This window comes from Spermophilus citellus, assembly GCF_964194105.1.
Source record: "Spermophilus citellus genome assembly, chromosome: 7".
In the NCBI taxonomy this organism is placed as follows: Eukaryota; Metazoa; Chordata; class Mammalia; order Rodentia; family Sciuridae; genus Spermophilus; species Spermophilus citellus.
This window is the reverse complement of record NC_138188.1, coordinates 162,988,803-163,012,777: the sequence shown is the minus strand read 5'-3', so window position 1 is coordinate 163,012,777 and position 23,975 is coordinate 162,988,803. Positions and strand designations below refer to the sequence as shown.

General features: G+C 55.4%; 1 protein-coding gene across 7 annotated transcripts in view; it reads right to left on the bottom strand.

Moving 5' to 3' along the window:
* The window catches only part of PDE9A (phosphodiesterase 9A), an 84,045-nt gene that overhangs the window by 34,813 nt on the left and 25,257 nt on the right, over positions 1-23,975 (bottom strand). For 6 of the 7 annotated variants that reach the window (XM_081302665.1, XM_081302666.1, XM_081302667.1 and 3 more), the window contains exons 2-4: positions 23,469-23,539; positions 21,705-21,782; positions 16,278-16,321 (exon numbers count right to left, since the gene is read on the bottom strand). In XM_081302665.1, the coding sequence (XP_081158791.1) occupies positions 16,278-16,321; positions 21,705-21,782; positions 23,469-23,539 (193 nt within the window). Of the gene's footprint in view, positions 1-163; positions 186-16,277; positions 16,322-21,704; positions 21,783-23,468; positions 23,540-23,975 lie in introns of those variants that run through there. The other variant, XM_081302669.1, reaches the window with a different exon arrangement.

Genomic DNA, 23,975 nt, shown 5'->3' with positions numbered 1-23,975 from the left:
GCCCCAAAGAGACTAGCTCTTCAGAGTCCCTGCAGAGGGGTCACCTATTTCCGCTCTTGTCCAGCCCAAGAACCAGGGCACTACCAAGGATGGCTGGTGGCCTCCCGCGGGTGGGGCTGGGGGTGTCACCCTCTTCCTGGGAGCCAAGAGGGGCTGGACTCACCTCCCGTCCACGACTGCTCTCTCCCGGCCCTGCAGCTGCCCTCGAGCCAGCGGGGCGAGGACGTTGGAGTGCGGGGACAGTCATGGGCAGCTCACTGTTTATGGGTGTCATAAAATGGACATTCAGAGCGAGGAGGAGGACGCTTCCTTTACAGCCCGGGAGCACAATAAAGTTATACGATCAACAGTGACCTTGCCTGCTTCTTAAAGGCACAGGCCTCCGTCCGGTCTGTCCTGCTGAGAAGTCACCAGGTTGGTCAGCAGCCCAAGGACGACCTCAGGTGGTCCATATTGCAGCCACACAGAGACAAGGAGGCAGGCAGAAGGCCCCTCGGCCAGGACGCCCCTCCATGAGGTTCCCGTGAGATTCCCGTGAGATTCACCTGCAGCTGCCTGTTGTTCAGACTCCCTGGCCTCAGGCCAGCGCTGGGCCAGTGTCTCCTTGTGTTCTTGGAGAGGGGACTTTCGTGTTCTGCACAGCCTCGTCTGATTTCAGGCTGCGTGGGGGCAGTTTCTCCCAAGCCCCCTCCACTTCTGAGGGGCAGTCCCAGGCAGCTCAGGGGCTGGGTAGAGCCAGCACGAATTCCCCGTCACTGACTTACCCACTGCAGCCTGAGCTCTCTGCCCAGCCCTCTGTACCAATGGCCGTTTTAGGTGGTCTGTGTGTGTTGACTCAGTTAGACGTTCTCGTCCCCTGCAGTGGCTGCAGGACATTCAGAGAAGGCCAAGTCACAACTGTCCTGCTCCCCTCTGGGCTGCAGAGCTGGGCCAGGGCTCTATCTGTGCACCGTCCTCCTCTTCAGGGGACACAGGGCCCCTTTCTCTGTGGCCCACAGTGCGATGACCTTCTGAGGCAGAAGATGTGGGTCTAACATGCCCTGGAGCCTTTTCCAGAGGACTCTGACTTTGGTGCCCAGCAGCCGGCCATCCATGCAGGTGGGACTCTGCCCCTGACGAGGGCCCACGTGTGCCACTATCAGCTGTCACACTGTGGGAAAGTTTAATTGCTGTGAGGCCAAAGGAATCAACTCAGCTCACCTCCTGCGTCTGGGGCTTTGACCTCCTGTCAGATGACCCTACAGGACTAGTTCAGGAAGCATTCTGTCGGGATAACTAACCCAATAAATGAATCAATTGCCGTGCAAATGACAGGCCGTTTCCCAAAACGTACGAAGGACTGAGTCTGCCATGCAAACCAGAGGCCACTCGACACCTGTGCCCCTGAACAGACTGCACACGGTTGTGACATCTACAGCATGAGAAATTCTAAAAAGTAGCCACTGATCACTGGCATAACAATGACGGAGGCAGCTGGCCACCCACTAAGCGCACAAGCAACTGCACGTGCACAGGTGAAGCCTGGCGCGGCAGCCAAGGGCGGCCTGTCAGCCGTGGAACTCAAGCAGGAAGCTGCAGGCTGGTGGGCTGAGGAGTCGGAGGGGAGTTGTAGGTTGTCCGAGGGGGGAATCTCCAAAGGAGGAAGCTGGGAGGGCCAAACCCTGAGCTGCCCAGGCAAGGAGCTCAGAGATTTCAGCTGCTGCCACTGTATGGTGACAAAAATCACAGTTAGTGCAGTCCTGTTAGAGGGGCTCAACTAGTGGAACCCCAGAAGTGTCATTTTAGAGATCTCCCCCAAAGAGGATAAGACCAGCCCCCACAAGCTCAAGATGAGCAGTCAAAAAATTAATGAGCCTCGAACAAAACCAACATCCTTCAGAGAAAGAGGACAAAATCTCGTCTCTCTAGGGCTACTCATAACGTTGGTGTACAACACAACAAACACGCAAAGAAATGGAAAACGTGACCCGCGGTCACCAGAAAGTCACCCGACAGAAACTCCAGACGACCCCGAGGTTGAAATTAGCAGGCAGAGAGTTTAATGCAGCAGTTATAAATGTGCCCACAGACCCAGACAGAAGATGTAATAAACTAAACAGATGACGTTACCGAGAGAAACCTATGAATAAGAATCCGGCAAAATGTTTTAGGATTTTAAAACAGAATATCTGAAATGAAAAATCCACAGATGTGCTGACAGCAGTTTGGAGTCAGCAGAGGAATCGGAGAAGTAGAGGACAGAGCAGTGGAAATCGCCAAATCCGAAGAGCAGAGAGGAAAAAAGTTAATAAAAACAAAACAAAACCCCCCACAAAACCAGAGCCACAGTGACAGAGCCACAGTGACAGAGCCACAGTGACAGTGGTGACAGCAGACTTCTAAGTGCCTGTGGTGGAGCCGCAGAGGGAAAGGGCAGAGGGAAGGCTGCCGGACATGTCAAATAAACAAGCCAGGAAATTCACAAGTTTGGGAAAACACAGATTTGTAGACCACGGCCACTCGGCAAACACCCAGAGGGAAGGGAGAGGGACCAGGTGCAGGACAGCACAGTTGACCAGCTGGGGCCCCGAGGTAAGTGGGAGAAGGCAGACCCGTGGGAAGAGACCCGCCCTGATGGGAACAGGGACAGGGACAGCTGCCCGCTCCCCAGGGACAAGGAGGCCAAGAAAGGCACCGACTGCACACATCAGGAAGCCAGACACCGGGAAGCAGTCCTGCAGAGCAAGGCAGAGCCGACACTGCGGCCCTGTCACAGCAGATCGTTGAGAAATGCTGGGAGAAAAGGAACGGGCGACGCTGGGGGGCCGGCCTTGCGCCTGGGAGCCAGACGGACAGGAAGAAATAAAGCACCGGAAATGGCGAACTCACAGGGAGGGGTTAAAAAGTATCTCTTTCCATGACTTATTCAAAAGACTAAAGCAGACTTGTGATACGTCCTCCGGGACTTAGGTGTGGGTGGACTCAGACTATGGGGTCAGCGACTGGGGGGAGAGGGCGCGGGACCCCCTCTGCCATGTCCGTATTATGTGAGATGGCACAACATGAACTCCAGTCGCCGGCTCAAGTGGGCGACGGGTCTGAACAGACACCGCCAACGAAGAGAATCCAGAGGTGGCAAATGGAAACCACAGGCGATTTTACCTGGCACCTGTTAGAACGGCCAAAACCCAGACCACTGAGGCACATCAGGGGTCGGTGTGCAGCCTCGGGGACTCTGGCTCCTTGTGTGGAAGCCAGCGCCTGGCGGCCCCTTTGGAAGTCAGTCTGGCAGCGTCCTATGAAGCCAAAAGCCCTGCCCTGGCCACAGGCTCCAGCACTGATGCCCGCTGGGGTTCAAGGAACTGAAAAAGGTCACCCAAATGTGAACAGCGGCTTGATTCTTAAAGGGACAAAACCTGGGAGCACCGAGACGCCCTGCACGAGGTGACCAGATAACCTGTGACACACACAGACAGTGGGATGCTACTTGACACCAAAAAGCCACAAAAAAGCCTAGAAAGTCCTTAAGCGCATAGCAGGAAGGGGGAAAGCCCACCAAAGGCTGCATCCCGTGTGGTTCCGACTGCGTGATGATCTGGAGAAGGCTGCACTTGGAGGCAGCAGGGAGGCCGGAGGAAGGGGGCACAGGGCAGCACGGGTCAGTTCTGGGCAGCACGGGGCAGTTCCCGGCAGCACGGCTTTCTCTCTGATGCTGCGAAGGACACGTGGTGCTGGGCATTTGCCCAAGCCCAGAGGACATACAATGTGAGCCCTTCATGGACTGTGGACTCTGTGGGCCAGGGTATCATTGCTGCCCAGTGACTGTGACCTATGTCGCTCAACTGCAGATACTGGTGCCCGGCACTGAGTCCCCTGTGGGGAGGCAAACTGTGGGAACGCCCTGAACTCTCACTGTAAATCTAAAAAATGAAGTCTATCAATTTACATAAATTCACAGATGTGCATTTTAGTGCTGGAACGAGCAACTAAAATCAGAGCTAGAAGGTGTGGCCGGAAAGCCAACCCAAGGAAGGGAATGGAATACGGAAAACTGCTCATCAACACCCGGGACAGCCCAGGCACAGCCAAAGGGTGACACCTGAGGGGGACAAAAACGCCTAAGGACACAGTAGCCCTGACGACCTGCCAAGGGACGCGGGAGAAGCAGTACCAGGATTCCATGAGCTCTTTTAGGAAGTAGAGAAGGACACCACGCCAGCGTCTTATGAGGCCCCATATCTCCAATATCGAAATGGGGTTACAAACCCATACCCCCTTAAACACAGACATGGCCAAATCCCCAAGAGATGAGGCAGGCAGGGTAAGCAAGCGTGGACCAAGGGGAAGAGGGCTGCACCCCCCCCAGGGTTTCCCTGGGGTAGTTCCTGCCAATATAGGTGTGTGTACCCCGGGAAAGCGGAGGGTTTTAATATCTGAAAATCAAACCATATGATCAACTCACTGCATCAATAGAATGAAGGAGAAAACCAGTGACCATCCCAGTGGACGCAGAAAGAACGTACAGCAGAGTCCAACACCTGCAATGACAAAGACCACTAGTCAACCAGGGCGGAAGGACACGTCCTCAGCATCTGAGCACGTGCAGAGAACCGGAGTCGAGGAACACTCTCCGTCGTCGAGAGAACCGGAGGTCAACGCTGTCCGTCAGGGTGGAGGACAAGTGCAGCCCCAGGAAGGCAGTAGGCAGGTGTCTGCTCCCACGGCCCCGAGTCACTGGCGTTGGGGCAGGAGCCACAGTCAAACAAGAAACACACACCACGAAGATTGGAATGCAATGATTACAACTGCCTTGTTTCCAGAAGATAAGGTTGTCTCCATGGGAAACCCAGGAATCTCTAGAACACCACTAAAGCTCACAGAAATCAGGCAGAGATCACAGACTATGTGAATATGCACATCTATTCTACTTTCATAATCTGGCAGCAATAGTGGAAAATTGACAAGATCCCACCTACAATAAAACCAGAAAGCAGATAATTCTTGGGAATAACTTTAACGAAGGATATACAAGACAACTATTCTAAAATCAGAAAGCTGGGAGAAGCGAAATAAGACCAGACGAGGGAGGTGGTACTGTGTTCATGAACTGGGGGTCTCTAGGATGCTGTCACCCCAAACCCAGGCACGCTGCAGGCCATGGGTGGCAAAGCCACAGAGCGCCCTCACTCCCCCAGAAGTCGATGAGAGTGTTCTGACTTCAGAGTGAACAGAAAAGGGTCCATTTAACCAAAAGCAACAGAAAAGAGAGACAAATGTACTAGACTTACAGCAGCCCAGAGATGGAGCCAACGTGGAACTGGTGGATGGAGGAGACGGGACACAGGGTCCCCAAAGAGACCCACCCAGGAGAGACCACCATTTTTCACAAAGGTGCCGGAGGTATTCAACAGGACAGGGAAATCTCTTAGCAAGTGGTGTGCTAACACGGGATATACCCGGGGGAGAAGGAATGAGACCCTTATTCACAACACATTCAAGTGACTTGAAGTGATTACGGAGTAAAATACAACAGCCTATAACTCTAAGTCTTCTAAAAATGTTCTTGGGGTAGAAAAAGTGGTTTGAGAGAAGTTGCAGCTTCTAAGCATAAAAGAAAAACATGATAGACATCAACCAATTAAAATCCTCTGCTTATCCAGTGACCTCATTAAGAACACAGAAAAGGCAAGTCAGAAACTAGGAAAAATAGGTGCTATTTATGTATGTCTGACAAACGAATCTAACCAGAGCTTCCACAAACCAGTGATGAAAAGTGTTACAAAAAAGGAGCCAAGTATTTACAACAGACACTTCACAAATAAGACCTCCGAATGGCCAATAACCCTAAAAAATCATGCTCAAAATCATTAAGTCATTTGGGGAAAGCAAATTAAAATGCAACAAGGTATTAATCTTGCACCTACTGAAAGATTGTTGCTTTTTTTTTTTTTTTTTTTTGGTATGGGGGATTGAACTCAGGGGCACTTGACTACTAAGCCACATCCCCAGCCCTATTTTGTATTTTAGAGACAGGCTCTCACTGAGTTGCTTAGCACCTCACTGTTGCTGAGGCTGGATTTGAACTCGCGATCCTCCTGCCTCAGCCTTCAGAGCCACTGGGATTACAGGCATGTGCCAAACTGTCCCCAGCTAATATATATATTAGTCATCGATAGGACTTTATCTATTTATTTATATGTGGTGCTGAGAATTGAACCCAGTGCCTCACACATGCTAGGCAAGTGCTCCCAATGAGCTACAGCCCAGCCCCCTACTGGAAGTTTTAAATTAAAAAAACCGAGATATCCTGTGTTGGGGGTTGCAGAACAGCATCCTCACTCAGTTACTGCTGGTGGGACATAAAGTGGTACAGCCATTTGGGAAACAGTCTGGCAGTTTCTTATGAGGTTAGACACATCCTTGCCCTGTGCACCCGCAATCTCACTCCTAGGTAGCACCCAAGTTCAAGGGCATCCACAGTGAGGCTTGTAAAGTGAGTCTGGCAGTAGAACTCAAATGGACATGACCGGAAGGTCCATCCACACAAGAATGAGCAATTCGAATGGATGAATTAACACCATGATGCTAGGCAAAGACTCCAGACCCCAACGCCAGAGTGCACCCATGGGAGGGTTCAAGAGCAAGTTCAAGAGCAGCAGAACCACCTGTCTGGGGTGATGTGGGCTGACTCGGGGAGGTTCGGGGAAGCTTTCTAGGGTGATGCGTTGTGCTGTCTTGTCTGGGGTGGTGGCTACGTGCATCACCCTGGGACCTGGGCATGTCACTTCAGCTGGATAGGATGCACGTGTGGGCATCCCACCTGGACCTCAAGAATGACCAGGGGCAGAGAGAACAGCTGGACTGTGGGTGGCTTGAAGTTCGGATGTCATCGTTGTCACCAGACTGAGACACCAATTCCAGGAACCCTGGCTGCTGGGTGCCACCCACATCTTGGCAGCAGTGTGCTGAGAGTGCTGTCTTTGCTGGCTAGACCACCCTAAGGGAAGTGAAAACACACAATTCCAGAAATGGCTGTTTCCATTGTGTGTACTGCACCCCATTTGTTTTAAAAATCATGCAAGCATGGATGACTAAGTATATGCTTATAAAGCTTCCGGGCTTCAAAGCTTTGGAACGACATTGGTCTAAATATAGAAAACATTATGAAGAAACATTATTATTTCTCATAAACAACACATCTGTGCTCAAATCCAAGCCTTAACTTGACTTTCAAGCGAAAACAGCCCACCCTGCACGTGTTGGTCGAGACCCTAGCAAGCGCCTCCCTATTAAAATCCTGCAATTCCAGAGAGACATGATTTTAGCCATTCAATAATGCCCCCTGGGTCACCTGAAATGACAGCTACCACTTATTAGCACTCACCAAGTGGCAGGCCCTTGCTAAGCATTTTGCATAAATTACTTCATTTGTCCTCTTAAGAACACACAGGGAATGTATTATGATTCCTATTTTGCAAGGGAGATTGAAGCTCCGAGCAGTGAAGTAGCTTTCCCGAGGCCGTTCCACCCAGCTGATGAATGAACGAGCCTCTGGGGGCACCCTTTGCTCTTCCATCCCCTTTCCAAGTCTAAGCTCTACTTTGGCTTCCTCAAAAGCCGACCTGGAGACAGGGAGCTGGGAAGTGAGTGTATCTGGAGGCACCCCCAGGAAGCCCTGGCAGGGGTGGGCACTGGGACAGGAGGGAAGGGACTCAGGAGGCAGTGAACGCACAGGTGACAGCCCGTGGCTCCAGGGTTCCTCTGAGCACCTGCACAGATGACATCAGAGAACCGTACCCCTCGGGATGGGAGACCAAGTGTTTGTCCATCAGCTCCTCCCCCTGGGGACACCTGTGTGGGGGCAGTCACTGCCCAGACTTCTGGTTTGTCCTGAGGAAGTCCTCAGCAGGAGACGCGGGTGGAGGAGGGAGCCACAGGGGGATATGGGGACTGTCTCCCCAGCTCAGGGACCTCAGGATGGGACCAACAGCCTCTTGAATGCCAGCTGTGAGCCTCCAGCCCTTCCCTTCTCTGTGGCTAGACTTGAAAAAAATTGATATCTTACTTAACCCGATACATCTCAAAGCATTTCATTTTCAGCGTGTACTGTTCGCACAAAGATCTGCTCACTGATGTCCACAGCAGCGTCGTTCACAATGGCTCCCAATGGAAACAGCCCAAATGCCCATCAGCTGAAGAGTGACCAGGACCAAGTGACACAGCCGCTACGAAGCATCCATCAGCCATAAACGGGAAGGGAAGACGCTGCAGGCACTACTCGATGAGCCTTGAAAACACCAGGCGTGGGAGGAGCTGCCACAGAGGGCCCAGCTTGCAGCTTGCGCTGGACGGAATGTGCACAAGAGGAAATCCAGAGACGGCAGTGGGGGCGGGGGAGCTGGGGCTAAGGTGACGGGCATCACTGTTAATGGGTGGAGGGCTTCTTTCAGAGGTGATGGAAAAAAGTGAATATACTAAAAACTACTCAATATGTGCAAAGGTGGCTTCTCTGTTATGCAGATCCTGTCTAAGAAATAAGAAACCAGAGTCAACAATCATGGCGTATCTCTACCCTTTTTTTATGCTAAGTCTTCAAAGCTCGGTGTGTTCTACACTCAGAGATCTTCACATGGACCGTGGCAGAGCCTGTGGGGCCCTCCTGGCCGAATGCCCAGGCGGGGCAGCTCTGGCCTTCCATTGCTGCCCCCCAGACCCCTTCACATACAGTGTTTTGAGCCCCAGAGGTCTCGAGCCTCCCTTTGGGCATCCACAGCCAGGTCTGTTTCCTGAGCTGTTGGGAGCAGGCCTTGGTGAGTCTCGCTGCCCAATGGTGCCAGCAGCACACACAGTAAGATCAGATGGGTCCCCTGGCATGCCTTTGCCGGGTCTTGACCACCTTAAAATCCGGGCATCTGCAGAGCAGCAGGAGCCCTCTCCCTGAGGAAGAGGCACAGGTGTGTGGCTGGGGGCAGGCTGCCCAGCCCTGCTGGGATTCTGAGCAGTATCCAATGTGGAGCCTGCCAGCTGTCCCTCCCCACTGGCTGCCCGTCACCTGTGACTTACAGGAGTACTGGCATGTACTCTGTCGGCATCTGCATCTTGATGTGTCTTGGTGGCTTGCCTTTCATTGTCCTTTGAAAGCAGTGACAACAGAACATGTGAGTCTGGAGGTCACCTGCCCTGCCCTCGGGGGCTCCATGGGGTCTCCCCACTGACTGGGCCAGATGCAGGGTCTGGAGACGGGTGGCTGGGCAGGGTGTTGTGACAAGAGGCCTTGTCCTGAGTCGATGGCAGTCACGGAAATGGAGGACAAACAGAGCCCACATCCCACCACAGGCCTGTGTCTGGCTCTGAAGCTGAAGGCTCTGTCCCCAGGTTGGGCATGACTCAATGGCTGACAGCTACAGCTCCCCGAGAGCACCGTTAGTGCACTGGCCTTCCCAAGGAACACAGAGGCATGGCGAGCTCTGTGGCTTTCGAAAGCGGAGCATGCCTTGTCATCCAGCAGGCACGCCCTGGTCAAGTGCAGGAGCAGGGCCTTGGCTCAGTGAGACGGTGGACACTGCGGGGCTGGCATCGCCTGCCTGGTGCTCAGGGGCTTCAGGCAGGGTGGACCCCTCCTGCAGGGGCTGAGGTCCTGGCGGTTAATCAGCCGGTGATTGTTCCTGTGTCGGGCATCTGTCCCGAGAGCCCTGGGCAGGCTGAGGGCAAGCAGCAGGCACACGGCAACAGGCCGCAGCTGTAGTCCCATCCCTACTGGAGTTTGAACTGCTTAAATCAGATAAAAATGATGATTCAAAGGCTTTCAAAAGAATCAGGAGCCCTGCTGTAAAAAGATGCATAGAAGTGTGCCCTGTGGTTTTGTAGTTTCTGTGAATTTTATTTCATTCACAAAAGGGAAAAGTAGTCTGGCCACAGGATTATTTTCCAGGACAAGACAAGCGGAATATTTTTCCTAATTTTATTTCATGTTTTAGACAAAGTATCACTGTTGCCCAGGCTGCCCCCAGCGCATGGACTCAGGGGGCTCTGCCTCAGCCTCCCGAGCAGCTGGGATAGCGAGTGTCTGCTGCTGTAAAAGGACATTTCTCTAGAAGACGCACTTGGCAGACAGAAGGGTCGTGTTTACGGAGGTCCTCATGTTTGTTCTCGGCTGGAGACAGGGGGCTGCTGTGGCCCCTGAGAGCCTCTGTGGCCTGTGGTGGGCCTGACTCAGCGCTGGCCCCTCCTTTTCTCTTAAAAGGCCTGCTCCTGAGATGCTCTCCTCTTAACTGATTCCTGAAAACCTAGTGGCAAAACAGCCAAGCACTGGGCATCTCTGCCTGGCACAGCCCTGCAGGGCCAGCCGGGGCTCTCGCTGAAGGGCCCTCAGATCTGCTGAGGACAGAACTGCAGGGAGGGCTGGTGCAGGCGGCGTGGAGCTGGGCCTCGGCAGCCAGGCCAGTCCAGAACCAGAACCCTGCTTCCTCTCCTGGGGCTCTCTTTATTGCCACTGTAAATGCGGCTTTTTGGTTCAAGGACAAAGGGGGTTGCTCAGGCCCAACTCAGGCCTGCGTGGCCAGGACCTTGGGCAAAGGCACAAAGCTCCAGGAAGCAAGGCCAGATGGAAGGGAGGTGGAAGGTCATGACCAAGAATGAGCTCCAAAAGGAAAAGGTGTTTTCCAAATGTACCCGTCATGTGCCCTTTCCTGGCTGGTCTCAGGAAAGCCCAGGCCATGGGGGTCCACATGTCCCCCTAAGAAAACCTGGAATATGGACACAGAGGAAGAGAAGGGGCCCCGGACCCCCAGAACTGAGAGTGTCAGTCTGACCAGGAATGTGAGCAAGGAAAGGGTGCGGACCCCAAGGGAGGTGTTGGCCGTGCCGGGGAAGCAGGGCGCCTTTGGAGGCTGGGAGGCTTCTCGGGCCGAGTAATGTGGTACCAGCTCTGAGCTGGGCCCGAGGGACACGGCGGACCCAGGGCCAGCACGGGCTCCCCCAGGGCTGCTTATCTCTGGAGAGCAAAGTCCTGTGCTGTCCTGCAGGAATTCACGCAGCCCCTGGCTTCTTGAAGGCCGCAGTGCATGCTGCCCCCCAGGCCACTCAGCGTCCGCTCAGCCTGTGAGGGCCTGGGAACTCTCAAGGAGGCCCTGGACAGAGGCCTCAAGAGCGGCCCCCTCCCGCTCTTTGCAGAGTGCAATCCTGGAGACGCCACAGGAGTTTTCTGCTTTTCGTCTCCTCTTGGCATGTTTGGAAGAGACGTCCCTTCTCTGCAGACACCATGACACTCAGATGTCAACACAGCCCTTGTGCTTTATACTTCAGTGTGTTCCCCAAACTTCTCGGGGGCTGCTGCAGGCACAGGTGACTCACAGGCACATGGCCACCAGGCCTTTGGCAGAACCTCCGTGGGGGTGCTCAGCCCTCAGGCTGCTGGTCCTTTTTACGATGGGCTCCAGCTTCGATAAGTCCTTTTCCTTGAAGAGCCCACCGTCTTCCGTTGGACCAGGTTGCCCTAAAGCTACTCAAAATTCCCCCTTTCTTGTAAATATCTGAACACTGCTGCCACCTCCCCTGGTCTCCCTCCGCGCTCGGGCTGGCCTGTCTCGTTTCTTCATTCTGCTGGGCTTTGCTGTCCGTCCCTCTGCTCTGGACCAGACGGATCCTGGCGTCAGAAGCTTCTCAGGCGACTCCTGTCTGGTGTCTCAACCCGGCCCTCCTCTCTGGCTGCTGCCTCCTGGCAGTTCTGGCTCTCTTCCTGTCTGTCCCCAAGCTGCCAGCTGCCAGCACCACATGCCAGCTGAAAGGCAGCACCAGGCTCCCTCTCGTGTGCTCCTCGCCTGCACCATGTCCAGCAGCCCTGCGGATTCCCAGGTGGGCTTCCTCCTCCCTGGGCCTGCTCCACCTCAGGTGGAGGCTTTCGGGGCTTGGGGTGGACTCAGATGCTCCTCCACTAGTCAGGAAGCACTCTGCCCTTCCTCAGAGCACCCCAGAGCCTGCTGTCCAGCCAGCCCAGGCCTGCTCCTCCCATAGGACTGACGGAGAGGCCTCCTAGGCCTCAGGGTCACTCTGCTGCCCCCTCTGCTGCCTGCCTCCCTTCTCCTCAGTGAGCACGGCAGACATGCACATGCCAGGACGAGGCACACGCCAGGACATGGCACACGCCAGGACATGCCCACGCCAGTGATCCCCGCCCCTGGGAAGCCAAGGCAGCAGGATGTCCCAGGCCAGCCTGGGCAGGCCGGCAGGACCCTGGCTCAAAGTAAAAGGGCTGGGTCCCTAGCACCCCTGGATAAATAAATAAAGGGCTGGGATGGAGCTCAGTGGTAGGTGCCCCTGGGTTCAAACCAAAGGGCAACAAAACCCCGAGAACAAACATGGCGAGGAGATGCGACGCTGGGGCTCCTGCCTGAGACGCGGAGTCTGGGAGGGCTTCTGCCTCCACACAGGTGCACATGGGGCCTCGAGACGGGAGGTAAAGAGAGCTGGCACCTCAGCACTCAGCTGGCCAAAGGGAGACGTGCCGTCCCACAGACGCAGCGTGGGGCTGCAGGGTGGTGTCCTCGCAGAGTGGCCTGGTCACATCAAGCACTCTGAGAGTCCGGGACACAGATGCCCTACACTGCTGCTCCCCAGGGGAAGGCCTGTCCTATACACTGTAATTTCGGTGCTACGTGCTCGCTGTGGATAAATAATGTGAAGGTCAAGTCTGTTAAGTGCATATAGATCTGGTTACGTAATTTCTTGGCTCAAAACCTTCTCATAGCGTCACTCATAGAGGGCGTAAGTCCTTACAATGACCTTTGAGGACAACATGAGCTGCCCCTGGCATTTCTCCACCACACCTAAATGGCCATGCTCCAAAGAGCTGGAGTGGGAACAAAGGCACAGCCCCTGGAGCCATCCCAAAGCTCAAAAACAGGCCTCGAAGGCATCAGCAGATAGATGGCAATCCCCCAGCTCTTGTCGGCCCAACAGGCTTCAATGGGGGAAAACAAAATCCAGACGGTAGACAGCCCAGCTTTCACCACAAGCAGGATTCACCGGGTTCTCAAGAATCAGAAAACTATGTCCTGTTCCCAGGAGGAGAGTCAGTCCAGGGAAGGAGCCTCAGGTAGACAGAGGGCGAGCCCAGCAATGACACTAACACAGAATCATACCCCAGTGGAAGATCTAAAAGACACGAGGGTGTGACAAGGAACAGGGAAGACCTCAAGTCAGAATCCACGGAGTAGCAACCAAAGTCCTGGGCAGGAAAAGCCCAGATTGGCAGTGGATTAGATGCCCCAGAGGGGGATCAGTGAGATTGAAGACAAAACAAAAAAATTCTGAGAAAATTAAAACAAACAGAAAAAAGCCTGGAACAAGGTGCACCATCCTGAGGTGGGGCCAGGCAGGCCGCCCCCTGCTCAGGGGACGAGGGTCCCAGCAGAGAAGGCAGGAAGTGAGCAGAACACACACTTGATGAAAACCGTGAACCCAAGACTCTTCAGTGACCCTAGGGGGCAAACCCAGAGAAAGCCACATGAAAGCCATCCAAATAAAGTCCCAGACGCCAGTGACAGGGAAAACGTTAAGCACCACGAGGTGGAGACTCTGGCCCCAGCGCTCTCTCGAGAAGCCAGCCAGTCACAGGACAAGGCTGTGGTACAAAACCTCGTGTGGCAGGGATACCTCCAAACCCCAGCTTCTCAGACGGCGAGAGCTGGGCATGTGTCCCGAGGAGGCCGAGCCCGGAGCCCAGAGTGCAGGAGGAGGAGGAGGACGGCTCACATACAAACCTGCATCCACACCAAGAGAGGACGCAGACCCGAACACCTGAAAGCAGAGTTGGTGGTGAGCTCACTGCCGGGGAGCGCAGTCCACGTGAAGAAGAACACGAGAACGGCTCCAGGCCAGGGGCGGGGCCTCGATTCAACCTGCTCACTCTCACAGAGGAGCAGGAGAAGAGGAGAGCATGAGAAGAATGAATGGGACAATCAGAAAACAGGCAGCAAGATAGTAGATTTAAATACCCGAAGATACACTGAGTGTGAAGGGTCTAGAGGTGTCAAGGTCAAGGTCAAGGTCAAGGCTGAGATGCAGAACGGAAGATGCTGCCCATGGAGGTCACTCCAAACCTACACACAGAGACACAGGACAGGTGGCAAAGCACACAGCCTGAGAGCACCAGGGACAAAGGGCAAGGCCACTGGAATACAGAGGCTGACCCTTCCTCTCCCGGAGCAGAGACCCGAAGGTGCTGGGGACAGGGAGAGGATTCCACAGCCCGGGTCGGGCATTCCCAGAATCTGCTCTTGGTGCTCGCAGACCGTCTGCCCCAAGGTAGCAGAGACCCAGAGGACCTGGATCCCTCCATCGACCTGCCCCACAGACCCGCAGGACGTCCTGCCCAGCAGTGGAGCGGGCCTTCCTCCAGGCGCTCAGGGAGGAGCCGCCAGGGCAGGCCACAGCTGCATGACCTCGGGACCAGGGCAGTGCGTTCGCTTACCACAGTGGGATTCACTTGGACATCCACGATAGGAAGATCCTGGGTAGTACTCAAGTACCCCAAGTTCAAACAATACACCTCTAAATACCAGTGGGTCAGAGGAGAAACCACAGGTAAACTGAAAATGAGACGCCACACCAGAACGTTTATGAGATCCTGCTCACGGGGAAATCCTCAGCTTTCCGCCATTCTCATCACATAGTTCTAAAATCAATAGAGCTTCTACCTTTAGAAGCTAGGGGGAAAAATACCTGGAGAGCGTAGAAGGAAGTAAATAAGAAAGAGAAGGATCGATACAACAGAAATGGAGATGACCAAAGCAACCCAAAGCCGGCTCTTGGAAACCACAAGCCAATAAAATCATAGCTAGTCACACAGATTAATTTTTAAAGGAAGACGATACAAATGACATTCCTGCATCACACAGCAGTGTTTGGGTCAAGGTGGCTGCATGTACGAGGGTGGCCCAAGGCCTTGCATGGCCTGATGACGCTGTGGCACTTTTTTTTTTTTTTTTTTTGGTACCGGGGATTGAACCCAGGGGCACTCGACCACCAAGCCCCATCCCAGCCCTATTCTGTATTTTATTTAGAGACAGGGTCTCTAAATTGAGTTACTTAGTGCCTTGCTTTTGCTGAGGCTGGCTTTGAACGCCTGCCTTAGCCACGGGAGCCACTGGGATCACATGCCACCACGGCCGGCATGCTGCAGCATCTTAATGAGCTTGCTCCGGTGTTTGTACCACAGAATCACCCAATGTCACATTTCTCAGGATGTCCCCCAGGTCAGGCGACTAATGACGGCACTGATGTCCGGATGAGGGGGGATTTCACTAAAACCTACAGACAGGAGAAGGACGACAAGGTCATATTTCAACCTTCATCTGCCAATAAATTCTGAGGCAGCTGAACAGAAACAGCCTGGGGACACCCAGCACTGGGAGGACGTGCAGTGGCCCCACACTATGAAAGACCCTGTGGATGGTGCTCACGGAGAGGGCACCGCTCCACGTACCCCAGCAAGCCTGCTTGTGGGCATTTACCAAGTGCCCCAGGAAGGCTTGCCTGGAGCGCCCAGGGCAGCTTTGTTCCCAAAGCCCCCAGGAGGAAGTAGTGTGAACGTCCATCCGCGAACGAAGGGAAAACACGCTTGGCGCATCCCACAGCATGGAAAACTACTCAGCAACAAAAAAAGCGTCTGTGCACACTGTAGTCAGGAGGGGTCTCAAAACTACGCGGAGTCCAAAAAGAGGGCAGATTCTTAGAAGTGCCTCTTATCTGAAGCTCCCAAGACCAACCTAACGATGGCATCCAAACACAGGCCAGGTGGCGACTGAGATGATCGGGGCAGGGCACAGAGAACCTTTCCAGGTGGTGTCCACATTCTGCAGCCTGATTTTGGTGACGGGAGACATGGACATACAAAGTTTTAAAAACTCATCAAACTATGCACTTAAATGGGGCCATTTTATTACGCATCACCAGTACATAAATAAAAGTGATTTAAAAACCTAAAAGGAAATGGAGTTGTGACGAAATACCAACGGCTGACTGGCTGAGGCACCCTGAGAAGCCCTGTGGGTTGGAAGCCTGCCTTTGCTGCCCATGGACAATGGGGGACAGGCACCAGGCTCCTGGAGATACAGGGGAATGTCACTTGGCACCTGCTGAGTCCTCAGGGTCAGGGTAGGGACTTGGATGGGCCGTCTCCACAGCAGTAGAGGGTCTCAGATTCTGTGACAGCATCAGACGGCACATGCACACAATTAAGTAGTTTATCTCCAACTTTCTTTTTCCTTTTGATTTAAAAAATGATAGCAGGGCCTTACCAGACAGTTGCTTGACAGCCACTGGTCTCACTTTGTAGGGAGTTCTGCAAAAGAGATGACAGTTACACTGAGAAGCCGTCCAGGGCGCTGCTCATCTGCTATGAGAGATAAGCACGCTAGAGCATGGGATCCGTAGATTAGGGCTTTGTGTGTGCTCAAAAAGGAACCCAGGGCCTTGTGCTCCACCGCTGAGCTACATCCCAGACCCATCGCTGTTTTTTAAAATTAGGTTCTTTGGCTGTTCCAACCACCACATACAGATAAATTCTGAACATTTTAAGTATATATTCAGGTGATCAACTTTCTTTATAATGTTCATTTTTGGTCATTGAAACAGACGTGGACATCGCAACCACTACTGATGGGGGATGCAGTTCCAAGTTGGGACGCCATTGCCTGAACCCCCCAGCGCCTGGTCGAGGCAGGCAGGCTCCCTCCTGTCTGCACAGCGGGATCTCTGAGCAACGGTACCCCACGTGGACAAGAGTGAACGTACCAGCTCCATGGTGATGTCACCCCAGTGATCACGAGACCCAGAGAGGCTGGGCAGATGACATCGGCAGTACATGTGACAGATGACAGTGTACTGTCACCGTTGCAGGGACATTTAGCCAAGGGCTGGGAAAGGACCTGGAGCCAGTGGACACTAGGCAAAGAATAGACTCCAGCCAGGAGGGACTGGAAAAGCACACTAAGGAGCCAGCCCCGGGAGAGGCCATTTTTACCCAGCTGTTTAGCAGCATTTAAACCTGATGGCAGGAGGCTGAAAGGGCCTGGGAACAGCGGGTGGATGTGATGGCGTGACCTTGACAAGCAGCCCAGCGGCACAGATCAGACTATGCAATCCTCGCCTGGCAAGAGAGCTGAGGCACCACGGGTCTAGATGAAACGTCAGACCCGGGACTGGCAGGTGTCATCTGCCACGTCACTCACTTGCTTGTTCATTCGTTTCCTGCTCTGTGGGGCCCACGCAGTCAGTGCTGGTGACGTCAGGGACCTAGAGGCTCCCCCCCCCCCCAGGCACTGACACTGCACGTCAGACTAGGCTGATAGGCAGGTGCTACCACGCAGGGCTCAGAGCTTCGAGTACCCTGCCACCAGGGGAGGATGACACACGCACGTCCAGCAGTCTGAACACAGGCAACCCAGCCCCCAGGCCACGTTGAAGTCCTCACCCCAAGGTGACAGTGACAGGAGGTGGGGACTCTGGGAGGTCATGAGGAAGGAGCCCCATGGATGGCATTTCCGTCCTCCTAAGTAGACAAAGGGAACTGAAGTCCCTCTCTGTGCCATGTGAGGAGCAGAAAACAAGAAGGCTGCTGTCCGGTGAGCAGGAGGCCCTCCCAGGGACCCCGATCTCGGCTCCCTGCCTATTGCCTGAGCTGCACGTCTGGTCTGTGTCACAGTGACACTCGACGTCTCGTGCAGCTGTTATTGACTGCAGGGGTCCATCAGGTCACTGTCACATAGAGCCACCTCACTTCTGGAAGAGGACAGCACAGAAAACGAGGGTCACGGCTCCAAACTGCAGCGTGAGCAGCACCTGGCCTGATGCCTGTGTGGCGTGTCGAGCCTTCAGTCTCAGCACCCGTGGAGCCTGAAGTACTAGCACTCTGCGTGGGCACAAGAGCTCGGCCCTCTCAGGAGCGGGTCCCCTTCCAGAGGTGAGTCCACACCTGCACATCTCCCAGCCTCAGGAGGCCTCTCCAAAGGCGGGGCTCCTTCCTTGGCAGAGACTGTGTCCTAAATGCTATCTGGCCCAGGTCAGATAAGCAGGGTTTGCAGAACCCACATGGGCTTGAAGAGAGGTCCAAGTGGCAGGCGGAGCTTGAAGCCTGGGGAGGTTAGGGACCTCACTGATAGCCACATGGGACAAGTTGGGGGCCAGGGCCGGCCCATGTGGAGTCCCTGGGTCAGTACTGCTCAGGCAGGAGAGAGGCTGCCCCAGGGCTGGAGGATGGGAGTGAAGGGGCCGTGAGGAGAGGGGTGGCAGCCTCTGCTCCCCTCTCCCCTTCCCCGTTTTCTGCTCCTGCAGCTCTCTGCTATAAGTGGCACTCAGCATGGGCAACGTGGTCAGGGGAGCCTGGGTCCTAGTGGATACAGGAAGGGCTTCCTCTGCCCTCCCTGAGAGGGGGCAAAGGCTTTTCCTTCCTCCTTGTCCTTCTTCTTGGCCCCTAAAATCAATGCTGGAGGTGGCAGGGGTAGTGACTCGGACCAGGAGAGAAGAGCCCAGGGCCTGAGGTGGGTGATTGCACTTTGGTGGGGCTGGGACAGAGCAGAAGGGGGCATCTCTGGGCAGGATGCTGAGGATGCCCCGTGGCCCTGATGTGCGGCAGGCTTGTCCAGACCCTCTGTGGCTGCAGTGCCCTGGGGCTTCTGGCCCAAGGCCATGTGACCTCCTCAAGCACCCCACCAGCTTGGGCCAGTCGCAGAGGCGAAGGTGGGTGTGGACCTGGACATGGAGACTCCGGGCAGCTGTGGACCTCCCAGGCGCTGGGGCCAGGCTCCCAGGGCTGCGTTTCTTGCCACTGGGGATTATCTTGACTGCTGGTTCCCTGATCCTCTCACAGATGCTTTGAGCCGGCTGCAGCGCCTCTGGGCTGGAGAAGCTCCTGGTTCTGGGTCAAGTCTCATCCTCATCCTTCCCCAGCAACAGGGGAAGCCACTCCCTCTTTGGAGGATAAGCTGGCCTTGAGCTTCTGTGGTGTGTGAGCTGGAGGAGGAGGCCTGGAGCCAGCCCAGAACCCAGAGGCATTTACCCCAGCCGTGGGAGGGCCACTGGGCCACCCTGCATGTGTGTGGCAGACAGCTATGTTGCTCACAGGTGGCTGACCCCAGAGCCAGCAGGAGCTCCTGCATTCTCTCTGTGTGGGCTGCTCTGCCCTCCCTCTCCATGAGCTCTCACCCATCCTGATGTCTCTGCACGCGATGCCAGCGTCTGTTCTCCTTCGCCAAGGGGCCGGAGGCCGCAGTGACAGAAACAGAGCGGGGCTGAGAGGAAGAGGACCCCTGGGTGAGCTGGACAGCACTGCACCCAGGGTGCTCCTGCTGGGGGGGGAGCACTCCTCCGATGGCGCAGGGCCCCTCCCTGGGGGGAGAGCTCTGGGGTTGTCCAACTGGAGTAAGGATGTGTCTTTATGTTTCTGTTGGTCGTTAGGAATCCAGGGTGGCTCGGGAATCAGTCTGCTTTCTTGCCAGCTCCAAACAAGAGCAGGAGGCAATCATCCTGGGGTCCTGCAGCCGGCCTGTGGCTGCGGGGTGATGGCACACGCTGCTCCGCAGGCTCCCTGGGTGAACCCAACATCCCAGCAGCTGGATTCCCAGCCACAGGAAGGGTGGGCTCTGGACTGGCAGAGGGGGAGGAACCCAGAGGGAGCACAGGGTGGGGAAGTGCAGGGATGTATGCAGAGGGGAGGGGCCCGCTGGGCTGGGGACAAGGACATGAAGGTGGACTGGGGCCAGTGTTCCCAATGCAAGGTCTGGACAGCACTCCACAGGTCTCCAAGAACTCTGTGCTGGGAGCAAGCAGGTGAGGGCTGAGTTTTCTGGAAAGCAGGACTGGAGTGGGGGTCCTTGATGGGGAGCAGAGGACACTCCCTCCATGAGACCCGGGGTCTGAGCTGGGAGCTGGCCACACACTCTGGGGGAAGGCCTCGGGGAGGGGCGTGCTCTGATGGGCGGACCAGAAGACCACGGTCTAGGGGTGGGGACGGAGACAGAGAGGGCCAAGGGGCATTCAGCTGCAGGGACAGTGCAGCGGGACCACCCCCCTGATGGGGATGGAGGTCGGTCAGGAGCTCTGGGGATCTGGAGAAGATCTCGTGAAAAGCCCCCGTGAACATGCAGCTCAAAGAATCCAGGTGTGTGGACACCAGGCACCTGAGCAGACTCCCTGCCAGAGGTGGTGCCTCAGCCCGAGGCTGCGGAGACCAGGAGGAGACTGTGTCCAGGTGACGGCAGGGTCCTCACACCGCAGCATCTGTCTCCATCTGCATTAGAAAGGCATTTATCCAGATCCCATGAGCAGAGCCGAGCTGAGCACTTGTTCAGAGTGTAGGCTCTGGAGGGCTTTTTTCTGGTGTGTCTGATGCTTTCCTGGTTCAGGAGGCCCCAGGGCCAGGGTGGCAGGCTGGCCCAGTTGTGCTGCCCCTATGTCCTGTGCAGTCCACCTGCCTCTGCAGACACCTGCTTGAACTTAGTGCAGGAGAAAAGAGCAGTTTGCAGTCGGCTTGCACTGCGAGACCCCTGCCACTGAGGTGACTTCAGGCCTGAGGGGGTCAGGGTGTCGGGGTCATGGGTCGCTCGGCAGCCCTCCCCTGGGAGGGGATCTGGGCAGGTGGGCTGGAGCGCAGATGTGTGTGCCCGGCTGGGGTCTTTGGGGAGTCCGTTAGTGGGTGGCTCTGGGGAGTCTTGAAGCTGAGAGTCAAAGCAAGAGGAGTGACCAGAGACTGTCCTCCAGACAGGAGAGCTGATGGGCATGGCTGGACGGAGGAGGCCTGGCTGGGGCCTTGAGGTGACGGGGACAGTGCTGCCATGTCCACTGAGACCTTGCTGACCAGGTGCCAGACACTCAGGTCCACGTGCCTGCGGGGGCCAGTGAGGCCCGGATGGAGAGCTCAGCCCACCCTGTCACTGGAGCCTGAGTGTCTTGACATTGTTATGATGTGCAAGGGCCTGCCTGGTGTGTGCTTCCTGTGTGGGCTCAGAGCTGCCCATGGACAACTGGGCTAGACGCTGATGACCAGACCAACAGGCTCCGTAACCTGTAATGAGTCCTTGGAGGCTGCTCAGTGAGGAGCAGGGGACCCAGAGCCGGCCCTGGGGGGCAGCCTGCACCAACGACTCACCAACTCACCCCACCCCTGGAGAGAGCAGGGTGTGGACTTTGCCTTGCTCAGTGGCAAATGAGGTGCAGATGACTGGGGACTTCCAGGCTACCTGGAGAAGGGAACTGTCACTGGCTTGAGGGTTCCTGCTCCGAGTCCTCCTTGGGCCACGTTCTGCAGATTTTCACAGAGGCACGGTAGGCGACTGTTCCTCACTTTCTAGGCCCCAGCCACCTCTCCCTTCTGTGCCCAGAACGTTGCAGCATTGCCCCGAGTAGGTCAGTGCTCAGGGTCTTGAGGACTTTCCTAGAGCCATTCCTGAGTTAGTGCAGGGACCCCAGGGCCTGTCACTGCCACTTAGTGCTGACATGAGCCGCCATTTCCGATCTGCACACACCTCCTCACAGGCTCCGGTCGGGGAGGAAACACGGATTCATGCAAGAAAACAAGAGAATCCCCCCACCCCGCCCCCGTCCTGCTCCCTCACACCCTCCCACCCTGCAGAGAGTTCAGGCTTCCCCGCGGCAGTCAGTTAAAACCGCGGCTCACGTGGTGCGGCCGGGTCAGGAGTGAGCTGCAGACCAGCCGAGCCGCCCCTTACCGTTCTGAATTTGCCGGCATGGTGGGGTCGATGGAGACCATGGCGTCGTCTGTGGTCAGGAGGGAGATGGTGGTGTTCCTGAAAGACACCCACGTCAGCCTTTCCCCCAGAGTCACGCACCTGCCCGCTGCCCCCACGGACAGATGCAGAAAGAACCAGGACACAAGGAGAGGAGGGGCAGGCGACCCAAGGGCAGCTGGTGAGGGCCAAGGAGCTGCAGGTGGTCCTCGACACGTTGACCCACCCCGGATGAAGCTGGTGGCTGAGTGCAACCTGAGGGCCGGAGAGTCCTACATAATTGAGAACAGGAACGGGAGTGCCTCTAACTTACAGAGACAGGGACTGGAAAACCACGGGTCGAAGATCTGACATGTGGTCTGCACGGACCTGCGGGTCCGCAGAGGAGGGCTTGGGCTCACCCTCCTACTCCAGGTCCATCTGAACTGCACAGAGCTCGCCCACCAGTCTAATATGGCTACGGGGAGTCTCCTCCAGCCTCCCATCTTTGGAGGCCTCTTAGAGCTGTGTTACCACCACCAAGTTACTGAGGCTCTCTGCTCCAGTTGTGAATTTTAAAATCCCAGGCAATGAAGGTGCCAGAGGTGCCGTGAATACCAGAGTTGTGATGAATGCTGACGTGCACACATTTCTCAGCACAGTGCTTAGTACACGGTACCCCAAGATACCCCCAATGGTGAGCTGTTTTTGCTCCCAGGAACGGTCATCTGCCACAATTTCAGGCCCATGACCTCATCGAGTCTCCCTCTCCTTACCTGTCTGCGGAAAGCTTCCACTGTCCTCCTGACCCCTCTTCTTTGACCCTGACCCTAACTGGAGGGTTACTATGCCAGCACCACTCCTGATGGCCCTTTATGATCAGAAAGGTGGGGTGCAGGCCGAGCATCTCTTACTAAACGCGGGAGACCACAGCATTTTGGATTTTGGACTTGGTCGGATTTCGTGAAGCTTGTGTCTACGTAATGCGCTATGCTGGGGACAGGACCCAAGTCTCAATAGGAACACGGGCTTCCCCATAGGCAGCCTGAAGACACTGCGGTACAGTGTTTCTAGTGTCCCTGTGTGTCACTGTGGCCTCACAGTGGCACTCAAAGCAGTTTAGGTTTTGGAGAATTAGGATTTCAGATTTTGGGATTAGAGATGGTCAACCCATAATTAGAAATTCACTAGCTTGTTGTATGAACTTGATTGAGGAAAATAACTCCTAGGGAATCCCAAGGACTCTATGTCCCTCCACGTGGTGTGGACTGTCAGGAGTGAGATGAGCTGCCGCTTACCCTTCTGAACCGGTTCTGAATTCAGACTTTCCTGCAACGGTCAATTTAGACAACCACAGACCTGTGTTCTCTTTTTAATCCACTGCTGCAGGAAAGTCTGAATTCCACGCAGGGATGGGGGTGTGGGCGGGACTAGGAAGGAGGAGGGTTGTTCTCTTGCAGGAACCTTCTTTCCCCCTCAAGAGGAGCATTGTGCTGAATGTTGGCCCCTGGGACAGAAAGGCCACCTGGGAGGATAAGGGGCTGGGAACACCCCCCACACTCCGCCCTCCTTCTCCCGGAAGGGGAACCAGCCTGGGGAGGGCACTGGTGCCTCATCTGGTCCGGTGGCACTCCTCTCCACGTGGACACAGCCAGCACCTGCTGGGGCGGTGGCGGAGGGGTGCCCGGCCTCTGTGGGGCTTGGTGGGCTGACTTGGAGGAGCGGCCATGCGGGGGCTGCCCGTCCCAGCCCCCTGGCAGCACTCACCGCGGCAGGCCTGTGGCGATGCAGAACAGGTCCATGATGTCGCTCGAGCTGCAGTACTTGCTGAAAACCACCTACAAAACAGAGAGGCCCGGGTGGTGAGGCACGGCGGGCAGCCCGTTTCCATGGCGACGTCAGATTCCCTGGGCTTCCTCTCTGTTCTGACCTGAGGCTTATTTTAAAAAGAAAAACCTGGATGCTGGGCTCTGGGATGTCCCACGCATGTCTCCTCACTTGGGTGATTCATACAGGTTGTGGAAACTTCGTTCTTTTGTTGGGGTGTGAAAGATAAGGGACCCTGCCTGCGGCCAGTGACCTCGCCTGGTACAGAATCAGTGTCCGCGAGGCTTAGAGCTGCTGCATCCCAGCGAGTCTCCAATTATCTCATGGGTCTCTGACATTAAAAAAGCAAATTTAAGCTCATTAACTTTAAAAAGATTGCCTTTTCAGATCTGGGGAACCAAGGGACTGAGACTGAATGACTAAATCAAAGAGGGGGGATCAGAATCT